This window comes from Limulus polyphemus, unplaced genomic scaffold (genome assembly GCF_000517525.1).
Source record: "Limulus polyphemus unplaced genomic scaffold, Limulus_polyphemus-2.1.2 Scaffold233, whole genome shotgun sequence".
Taxonomy (NCBI): Eukaryota; Metazoa; Arthropoda; class Merostomata; order Xiphosura; family Limulidae; genus Limulus; species Limulus polyphemus.
The window spans coordinates 696,377-708,559 of NW_013665843.1; the positions used below are offsets into that span (position 1 = coordinate 696,377).

At 30.9% G+C, this 12,183-nt stretch overlaps 1 protein-coding gene across 1 annotated transcript in view; it reads left to right on the forward strand.

The window, feature by feature from the left end:
• The window catches only part of LOC106478620 (F-box/LRR-repeat protein 4-like), a 142,110-nt gene that overhangs the window by 28,407 nt on the left and 101,520 nt on the right, over positions 1-12,183 (forward strand). Inside the window, 2 exon segments of the mRNA XM_022382246.1 lie at positions 6,428-6,520; positions 6,958-7,180. Coding sequence (XP_022237954.1) covers positions 6,428-6,520; positions 6,958-7,180 — 316 coding nt within the window.

Sequence of the window (12,183 nt, forward strand, 5' to 3'; positions counted from 1 at the left end):
ATGCACGCGAGCTTGATTCAAATCCATCAGGTTATCGCAAAAAAAAATAAGGTCGGATACTTTTCTCACAGGCCTCGTATATCAGTTTATCAATTTTCTTTAATTGGAGGCTTACTTCTGACAACATAGGTCTAGCTAAGTTCATTATCTATCATGTTTTTTGTATTGTATTAAATTTTGGGCTTTTTACATAATTTATCTTAATATTTAATTTGAAAATTTGTGTACTTTTTATTTATTCATTCTATTTAAAAATAAATGTATTTTTATTTATTTCATTATTCAATTTCTTCATTCTTGTTGAGTCAATTTCAGCCAGTACCTCAAATGTGCCATGAAAACTTGATGAGTCACCACTGCTGTTAGCCACAGCTTCAGAAATTGTTTTATTTTTTCCAGTTTCAGAGACAGCATGCCATTTCCCCCCAAAAAATTCCCTAGTAAAGGAATAGAAGGTTTCTGCTATGTGAAAAACTCTCCACAAGTTGCAGAGTTGAAAACTAATTGGTTACAAGATTATATTGTGCCAAATATATCAGTAATGTAGCTCTGACAAAACAGCATAGTGCATTTTTTATAACAAGAGTATTGATAAAGACTTTGGTAAAACTACACACAAAGTCTTATGCTTACATATGTGTACTTATTACTCACTGTGCAGCAGAACCTAAAAATATAGTGACCCAGGAGATACAGAAAAGAACCTGCAAAACATAAACTCTGACACTTTTGTAAAAATGGAAAAGATGTTAAAGACAGCCTACTACCTCGCTGTCAGCAAGAGGTCATTTACCAACTTCCTAAGACTAATACAACTGCAAATAGATAATACCATCTCAGTATGCAGAACCTATTGCGAATTTCAGGATTTACATGCATCCTGGAAAATGCTGGGAAAGTCCTGATTTTTTTATTTATCCCTGGAAAAATGAAAGCCCTCCTGCATTAGAAATTTTAGTCAAAAGTTCATTGATATGTAAATTATACCTAATCCCAACGTGAAGGGTTCGATCTTTTTTTTTAGTTATTTTTTTAAACCATACACATTTTTCAGGTCAGGTGCAATTTATGTGAGGTGTCTGGGTTTTTGATAGTGATTTGTTACTATTATTATCGTTCATCATAGAGAATGCAATGCATGCCACAAATCTTGTTTTCAATTACCCAAATGTGTCTTTCTATCGATTGATATACACACAATGCATACAACATAAATTCTTGTGCTGTGAAGCAGAACTGTGGGCTTACATGTCGCCTGACATTGGTTGACAATGCTGAGAGGCAAATGCAAATTTAATGAGGGGTGGCTCAAGAAACCTGAATACTGTATTTGGTTGAACCAAGATGTGGATAAATACAATACAAGATGCACTTTGTGCATGAAGGCATTTGATATCTTGAACATGGGAGAGTAGCTTTAAAAAAACATGCTGCCAGCAGAAAGCACATATGTTTGTGTTCAACAAGCAGCAGACTATGTTCATCATGAGGAACAGAACCTTAATAAATAAAATACAGATAAAAGGTTAATTAGAATATACCTTCTATGTTACTTTCTCTTACTAACGATACACCTTCAGTCAGTGTAGAAATATTTAAACATGCAAAAATAAAAAAGTTCCAATGAAGCTTAATCAGCTTATTTGTGGAATACTTCTTTATTACTATGACCATGTATTTCTATAAATGTTAGTAAATATAACTAGACAAAATGGCAAAATTGATCTTAGTCTATGTGAAAATTTCATATTCATGTATATCTGAAGCTAACAATTTAATAATTATAACACAAAAACATAATATCCTGTAATGGTTTTGCAACATTATCACAAACAATCATTTACATACATGTTAAAAGATTGAAATTAATAATAATACCAGAGGGGTGGTGGTGTTCATTAGAGCACATACCTCTATCATGCAGTGATTAGAGAAATTTTTTATTTCCCATAGTTCTCTCTAGGCATCCCACTTTTGTAATTTACTTACCACTCCTTTTGTGTTTTCTGTTTAAGTTTTGCTCCCATGTGAACCATATTGACTAGCTTTGCAGGATTTCTAATAACTGTTGTTGTGTAGTTAGAAAGCCAGAAAAATTGTGATAGTTATGGGACATTTTATTGTTTTTGCATATTATTATTCTGTGTTCTTTCAAGCATTATTCAATGAAATAAATTTTTAAAATAATACATATTATACATATGATTTTTATAACTTGAACACCAGAATCCATAATATTCTTATTATAAGAATCTATAATAATCATATATTCATAAAGTACATTTTTTATCCAATAATTGATCGCTTATAATTTCATCTGTTAATATAACATTTGTATTAAGTTCATCAAAGATGAACTTTGAATTCCTTTTTTTTATTTGTTTTAAGTGAATGTTACTTGTTGAGCCATGTATTGTCAATCCATAAGGTATAACAGATTTTGCTAATGATACATAAATTATTTTTTAAATGTTGATTGGTAAAATATTCTATATCCTCCATAACTTTGCTGTAATGGGTCTTCATTTATTGCAAATCATATTTATATCTTTAGACCAACAAAAAATATTATCTATAATTAGCCCTAAGTATGTCTTAGTATTAACTTAAACTTACAATCAGAATACTGCTTGTTTTCTGCAAATAAATGTTTGTATTTGGTAATACATCTTTGATCATGACTTTGTAAAATTTTTTTATTAATATTTGTATATTGTGAGTGAATTATCATACTTTTTGTTTTATCAGTATTCATATAAATTTCATTTATATTAAGCCAATACTTTAGTTTAATGAAATCATTTTGTAAAATTTCTTTACTAATTTCCACATCAACATGATTTATGGTTAAAGTTGTATCATTTGCATATTGCTATATTATACTTTTTAAACCTATGTTTACAATATCATTAACATATAAATTAAATGGCAGGGGACCCAAAATTAAACCTTGTGGAACACCATATTTTATTGTCATTGGATCACTCATTATTTCTCCAATTCTTGTTATTGTAACTCTATTACTCAAATAATTCAGAAACCAGTTATAATTTCCTTCTACTAATAATGATAATAATAGTGGTGGTAGTGATGATAATTTTTGAAGAAATTACTACTTATATTCTTGTAAATAATTAAGTTTGTTATGGTTGTAAGCATCAAGGGTTTTTTTGTTTTTTTGCACAGGTAAAAAACCATATATTATGGATCATTTTTCATTGGGCTTGCAACTTCCAACAATGTGATGCATCACTTTGAGTTGGCTGTTGAAGGACCAAACGGAAAGAAATCGGTGCAGCTCTTGATCGATGGTTCCAGAGTAAATCTAATATTCAAGTGACTTGTTGGTGACGACCTATCAACACAGTATGACAAGTCAGTTTTATTGGTTGATAGTTGTAGTGTACATGTGCTCCATGGCACTTTCAAGGTTGGTGCTGCTGCTTCAACATGGCCCATTCAGAAACTTTTGTTGAGTCTCTACAGATTATTCAAAGATTAACCAGCAAGAAGAGAGGACTATACATCAGTCACTGGATCAGATGTTTTCCTCTTAATTTTTGTTTCCATAGGTGGCTGGAAAATGTTCCCGTGGCAGAATGTGCTATACAGATATGGCCAAACATTGTCCAGTATGTTACAAAAGTGACGGGAAAAGAATTGACAAATCCTAAGACTAACTTGTATGATATTGTTGCTTTATGCATCAAAAATAAACTGATCATTCCAAAAATGTTGTCATTCACATCCATCGCTAAACTGATATCACCATTTTTGTCAACTTATCAAACTGATGGGCTTATGATGCCATTTGTTGTACAGGATATTTTCACCATGGTAGTGAACATACTGAAACGTTTCATGAAACTGAAAGTGTTGGACAATATTACTTATGTAAAGCTCCAAAGACTTGATTTACAGAACAAAGAGAACTATGGTTCTTGGATTTGCAGCAGAACAAGAGCTCAGTAAAATCCTTTCATCAACTCCAAAGGCCATCAGTCATATCAAATTCATGGAACTGAGAAATGAATGCCATAATTTTATGGTGAAGCTTGCTAGTGAGATACTGGAGAAATTCCCCCTTCAAGTATCCACTGGCCCGATATATCACAGGTATCAACCCCAAAACCATGGCAACATTAAGTCAGGACAGCATGACAAGGATGAAAAAAACTGCTTTTCTTTTCTTTGCTGTTAGAAGCTAGGAGAATGCCTGGAGGATTAACAGCCAGTGATAACGTATTGGCCCGGTTTGAATAACTAATTGATGTGTATGTAATGCACAATTGATCAGATTTTCCATCATTTTTGACACATAAAAAGAATGCAGATTGGATGAATTTTTGTCTAATATTTTGTCTAAAAATGTCCACTTCAGTAAAGTCTGGAGTGTTGTAAAAGGTTTGCTCCAAATTTCACATGGACAAGCAATGGTAGAAAGAGGATTTTCTCTCAACAAGGAAATTGAAGTGGAAAATTCACATTATGACCTGATGATGACAAAACCTTGTTGAAAAGTTGTGCATTTGCTGTTATGTTAAACCTACATTAAAGTTTTTTCATTACCCATTCAAGCCATCTCCAAGCATTATTAATCTCAAAGTGTGTTCCTTGTCATCGAATTTGAATTCATTATAATGTTTTTTTGTTTGTATTTAATTCATTATTGTTTTATAGTACTAATTTTAATTGCTTATGGACAATTGCTAGATTTAATAGCATTAGATTTATTGATTTATATATATATTAATATTCCCAATGTAACAAACAAATGGACCCATTCAAGAAACTAGTGTTGGTAAAAATCATTTTCTCATTTCACTTACACCTTGCTGTTTTTACTTGTTAATGATAGATTTTGTGTTGGTAAGAGTAACAGCTGAGTGGTTGTTGGTCAGTGACTCTGTAAATCTGTTAGTTTCAGGTCATACCTTTGGTATCTGTATAATATTGAAAAATATAAGTTTAAATGTATTTTTTAATGTTTGTTATTATCAGTGTAATTTTCCATGTTCATGACAGTTATAAAATTGTTACATAGTTTTATAACTTATTAATGGTGCCAGGCTTTATAAAGTAATGATATATATGGGAGAATTAACTGTTACTTTCCACTACTTTGAGCCAGATAGTACTTTTGTATTATTTCTGTGGTGCAAAGTTACTGTACTGTGTGTGGCATTAAACATTATTTTCATTTGATGTCAGCTTCATGTATTGTGCTACTGACCTCCTCACTTAGTTGAGCCCTGGTTTGAATCATTAAGGTGGTAAAATGACTGGCAAGCTTGGATTGCTGTCTAATTGATTATCCATTTGAAATCAATTCTTGTGGAATCCATCTGAGTTATTCTACCAACTTTTATCTAAATTAGTTCAGCCAGTTCCTCACAACAACATGTTGACTGTAGACAGACATCTGTGCTCGAATTATAGAGATTAACAAAATTATCATTCATTTCTTATTGATTGTTTTTTATTATTAATTTTTTAGTTGCCTCATGAAATATGGTTGAAGCCTAACTTTAAAAAAAAAATTGCATTAAGTTACAAATTCAATATATTGTTCAGTGTAAAAAGTTATTATTTGTCAGTCTATAACCTAGGTGTTGGTTTTTTTTTCTCCTTTCAACACATGGGATGAGTGGTTTACCATTGCAGAGAGTGTCTTAATATTTTGTGCACAAATCTTTAAAATTAAATTTTAAAAATATTAATATTAAAATTAACTTTTTTTAGGTGTCTCAAACACATGGTTAAATTTATGTTCTTCTTAAATGTTGCTGAAAGGATGGCAATAAACATTCAGGGTATTATAAAGCTAAACAACATGTTTGAATTTCTTTATTGTAATATAAAGGAGATATTTTTGTTTTCATGTACACAAAAGTAACCAAAATTTGTTACAAGTCAATTCAGATATGATCTGCAGGTAGGATTTTTAGAACAATGAGGTGCAAGAGATTAGTATGTAATTGAAAGACACCTCATAAACTGGTATAATAATTGAATATATTTCAGTATAGTGTAAGACATTTTGTGTTTTTCCGACTCTCTATCATATAAATGGTAAATTACTGTGTTAGTTCCAAATTAGTTTTAAAACAATTGAATTTAAACTGCTTATAAAATTGTTTTTAATTAAGTTAATTTATTATATTTTAACTTGACATGAAAGTTCTTAGGAAGTAATTAATCTCTATTATGTTTATCTTGTTCTCTCTCTTCAAGATTTTATATTTTTATATCTAAGTTCTATATTTAAAGGAAAATATCTTGTGTAGAATTGATTAATTTTTTATGTTTTATCAAATTATTAAAAAATGGAGAAAATTTTATTATTTTCATTTAAAATATTTTAAAATTGTGGAAGATTTTAAGTCACAGTACAGTAAAAGATGAAACATTTTCTTTTCATGTATAGGTGGCATGAGTTATGGAGTGGCTCACCACAATACATGAAGCCAGAAGCACGGTTATTTTCTCCAAATATTAGCAATGCAAATTTCTTGACAAAGTTAGTGAATTTTTTAACTTTGGTAATTTGTTTAAATTATTTTCTTTCTTCTCATGAATCAAAAATATAAATATTAGCTTCTTTTTATAAAGTTTGGCTTGGTTAGACAAATTGTTTCTCATTATTTCTTTAGTTACCACATAATCCATACTTTATGTTATGGGGAAAATATTCCTTGTATTTTACTTTAAATGTAAATAAATTAATATAAATTATTTGTATTCCTTGTATTTTACTTTAAATGTAAATAAATTAATATAAATTATTTGTATAACCTAAGAGTGCACTGTTACCAATGAAGCTTAAACAAATTCTTGAAAGGCTGTTTTAAAATAATCTGTGATTGATATGTTGTTTGTGTTTTTGTATATGAGTGAATATGTTCATTGGAATAAAATGTTAATACATTTTATTCTATTTTTTTGTTTTGTCTTCAGTCATCTTTGTGTTGAGTTCTTCCACAAACATTTGAGTTACTATTCAGAAATTGATGCCATTTTATTGGTTGGGACCAAAAGAAATGTGTTTTCTAGCTTTACTAGTGGTAGAAAACTTGAAGTAGATAATGTTCTGACCAGCTTTGATCTGTGGACACTCCAATCATCAGTACAAGCTTCTGAAAGTCTTCTCAGAGGCAATGGCTATTTTGACTTGATACCAGTAAGTATGTAGGAGTATTATTACTGAATTTATATTTTGATTTCTTAAAGTTTAGACACATAAGATAAGTGAGCCATTGGAAAAAGCTATTTTTCTTTTCCTAGTAAATAATTGCTTAAAATATTGCAATATATTAACATGAAGTTTAAAATTTTTTAAGTATCAATAGCTATTAACTTAAATTTTGAGGTATTAGATGTTTTAGCAACTGAAAATATTTTAGTTTTCACTGAATGCAACTTAGAGTGTATAATGACAGAGATTGTAAGAATTATAATAATATGACTACTCACATACAAAATATTTTAAACCCAAACATTTCACTATGCCAGCTTTATCAAGGGATAAATGTATAATACCAACATAGTTTGAACTGAAAACAATGTGCAGAACAGAAAAGCAGATTTAAATAATACAGAAAGAAAACAATATATTGTATCCTCTGTCACTCCTTGAGGCAACAATACTGAATGTCCATGACCTAAAACAATGAGGAAAAGATTAAAATCTAAAAACTATAAATGTATGCAAAGAAGAGAGAGAAAAAATTATACATTAATTATGTTTATGCAAATTTTTCAGTAATTGGTTCTAGTCATGAATTAAACGTGTTTCTCATAAAAAATGATATAATACATTCTGTAAATCAATGGCTAAGTCAGAATTATATGCAAAAATAAAAGGTCATTTTAGCATATTCTTTATATGATCTTTGGTTTGTGTAACCATTTTGAACACACAAGCATGATAGTTTTTAAAGTAGTTATCCTTGTAATTTGTTTATCTTGACCAGTAGAACGTGCTAGTCAATTATTTTAGTTTAGTTTAATCATTGTGAAATAATGATTTCTTATATATATGACAATCAAAATTTGTTTTTATGCATATACTAGCTGAGGATACCCATTAAGGAAGGAAAATGGTATAAAGCACAATGTTAGATAATGTTCCCTTTATTTCTTTTTTTTCTGACCCCATTAGATGCTAATTGGGTACCCAGCTTCAAAGTTTAAAGTGTATAAAAAGAGGAAATGTGCCATATTTCCGTGTTTTTTTTTCCCATGTACGCCATTGGACAGTTTTTCAGTTACCCTACAAAACATTATGGTAATAAGGCAGTGAACTCTGGAAGCTAACAGTGTAGGAAAAAGTGGAAATTTGCCCTTTTCTCAAAGGTATTTTTTTTATCTCCCTTTACTGGTAATGATCCTAAAACAAAATAGCCCATGTAACCAAGCCAGCCAACTCTGGGTGACAGAAACTGGAAGCCTATTAAAAAAAAGAAAAATAATAGGGGGATTTGCCCTTTTTCTGGGGGGCTTCTCCTCAAGCAAAAATGTTAGAAACATATTCCATGCACACTGTCAGATAGTTTCCAGTTACCATACAAAACTCTAGGTGATAAATGATAATACACACAAACATAATGGGCTGTCATTTAGTAATATATACTACTGAAACTACCCGGCTTCGCTCGGGTTATCAGTTTGATAGTATGTGTATTCTGAAACCATTTTAGCATAAAAGTATAACCTATATACTTTTGTTGTTAAGCAACATGACATAAAAGTCAATATTGGAATGCATTGTTACCAAAATGCACTGGTGTTTCTATATATTAGAAGTTGTTATATAAGGAACCACTTCCTTTCTATGTGTTTTTTTGCTAGCTTGCCTCATTAAAAAGACATACATGCACGCACACATGTGGATAAGTAACACAAATTGCACATTCTCAGGGTCCACATGGTATGGGGGCAAAATTTCAGGTTTCTAGGTTCTTTCCTCTTGAAGCTATGGTGGTCACACATAAACAGACACACGTGTGCACATGCATGCACGCACCTGCATGTCTGTCTGTGATTGCTGTTTGTAATATGAGGAACTACTTCTTTTCTATGTGGTTTTTCACTAGATTGCCTCATTAAAAAGATGCACAGGTGCACACATACATGGATAATGTGTGTAATATTACCCAGGGGCACACCTTCAGGGTCCTCTTAGTATGAGTGGAAAATTTCAGGTTTCTAGGTTCTTTCTACTTGGAGCTATGGTAGTCTACAGACCCACCCTTTTATTTTATATATCTATATAACCCAGCTCTTGTATCAATAAACTATTGTAAAATTTATTCAAGACTGATCTAGTTGTTACCTCCACCACTGAATGTGATGGAGGTTATGTTATCACCCCTGTGTGTGTGTGTGTTTTTCAGCAATCAGCAGGATTTCTCAAAAACAGCTGAATGGATTTGGATAAAAGTTGATATACATTTGGACTATGATCCTAATTAGAAGTGATTAATTTTTGGAGGGTCAAGATCACAACAAGGTTATGAAAATCCAAAAAATGGGGATTTTTCACACAATGTTTGTTGTATAACTCAATAAAAAAATTATTGGATTTTGATGAAACTTGGTGAAAATATGTAGAATGTTATTCCTCATTGTCCTGCCAAAATGGTCTGTGTCCATTGATAATGATGGGCATACAGACATATTTTCTTATTTTTTGAGAGCTGAATATGATCATCGATGCCTGGTGGAGGTATGCGCTCTACTGGGTGCCCCTCTAGTTTCAAATGCAAGATAGGATTACATTAATATAACCTTATACAAATTTTGAACATGTTTTTAAATTTCTTCAATTTTTCGTCTCCACTACTGCTAAAAGCTCAATCCATAAGTCAGTCACCTTGTTAGGAAAATAAAACTGTCTTACCTGGAGCCAAACCTACCTTTTCCGGTTCATAGACTTCTGTCCTCTTGTTGTATTATCTTTAGAACATAGACAAAGAAATGAAAGTTCTTTATCGTATTAGTCACCTTGTAAATTTTTGAAATGAATACTTACCTCCATACGCAGATGGTTGTGTCCTCTTGAGTTCACACATTCTAACTGAGAGATTTGCATGCAACCCCAACCTTGTGAAAACTCCCACTTAATTCCATGTGCGTCCATGTATATTTGTGCTACTACATAATGACGTATCATGCAGCACACTCTCCACCAATAGGGGTGCAACACACCTCCATGCCCATATTCTCCCTCTACATTCGCATGCAATAATATTTATTCTTTCCCTTGGCACAGTTGTATTCATACACTTAGAAAAGAAATGTGACCACCATAGCTCCAAGAAGAAAGAAAGTAGAAGCCTGAAATTTTGCATCCATGCTAGTGGACCTCAAGGGTCTGCACCTAGGTATTATTATTTATCTTATCCATATGCATGCACGCATGTGCCTTTTTTGAATGAGGCAAGCTAGAGAAAAACCATATAGAAAACAAGTGGTTCCTTATGTTAGAAATAGAAATCACAGACAGACATACACAAACGTATTTGCATATCTGTGTATGTGTGACTGTTGTAGATCTAAGAGGAAAGAACCTAGAGAACTGAAATTTTGCACCCATACTAAGTGGACCCTGAGAGTGTGCACCTGGTTATTATTACTTATCTTACACATATGTGTCCGCATCTTTTTTAATGAGGCAAGCTAGCGAAAACCCACATAGAAAGGAAATGGTTTCTTATATTACAAATTGTAGATATAAATTACAGACAGACACACATGTGCGAGCATCCGCATCTTTTTAATGAGGCAATCGGGTGAAAAATCACATAGAAGGTAAGTGGTTCCTTACATAACAACTTGTAATATATAGAAAAGCCAGTGTGTTTTGGTAACATTGCATTCCAACAATGTCTTTTATATCATGTTGCCTAGCAATAAAAGTAAGTATAACCTAATATTGTTGTTAAAAGACTATTTGCTGAAAGTATAAAATGAAATGTATAAACTACAAGATTGAAAAAAATATTTATTGCTTTCTAATTTAGAGCCTCCGTTAATTAAAGGGGTTTGTTTTTATTGTTTTTATTATTTAAGTTTAAAATCAGAGGATAAGCTAAATAGAAGGTTACCTTTATAAACAGGCCACAGACTGTAAAGGAGCAACAATAGTATATAGGTTATACTTTTATGCTAAAATGGGCTCAGAATACACACACTGACATAGTCATATAGAATTAATCAACCAAATAACCTGAGTGAAGCCGGGTACTTTAGCTAGTTATTAATATCATTATTTGTTTTACTTTATCTAAACTAAAAACTTTTCAATTTTTACATTTTAGTTACTTTCATAATAATAAATAAAGAATACACATGAAAGACACAAAATAAGGAACTTACCTGGGTCTTTTTTTTTTTTTTGCTATTGACTGTCAATAAAATGTAACCCTACTTTTTTATATTAATTGTACTACTATAGTAAATAATTTCTGTTGAATTAAATAATGAACCAAAGAACGCAGAGTAGTAACATGCAAAAAGGAAACTATATTCCATAATTATTTTCCTGGCTTTCTAACTGTGCAACAATTAACCACTATAGGTGTTGTATGGTAGGCATAATAAAATATAAACAGAAATAAGACAAGAAGACGTCATATGACACACAAAAAAGCATAATTGGCAATTTTATTTAAATATTTTGTGTCGAATTAAGAAATTAAAACTTATAAACTATGTTATGATGACAATTTTATTGACATATGATAATAAAGTTGCTTGATTAAATTTTGAAAATAAATCTAAAACATTGTATTATGCATCCTTTGACCTGTCCATTGTGAGAGGGTTAAATATTGGTAAAGTGAATTATACCTTTGCTAAGGCTTTAAATAACTAATATTAATCATTTAGTATGATTTATCCCAATAGACTGCTACATAGTTTATTAAAGTTTGTGAAAAATTAAATGTAAATAATAAATGTATAGACATAAAATAACATCATAAATAATAGCATCATAAAAAAAAACATTTATTTGATGAACAACTTGGAAATGGATTTGGTCAAGGAAAATAAAGTTTATACTTGTAAGAGGCACAGAAATAGTGTTAAAATGCAGAAGATGTAATTGATTTCATATGGAAGTGAATATTTAAAAATGAACTAAACAGTTGTATTTTTGGTAAACATTTTGGATGTGTT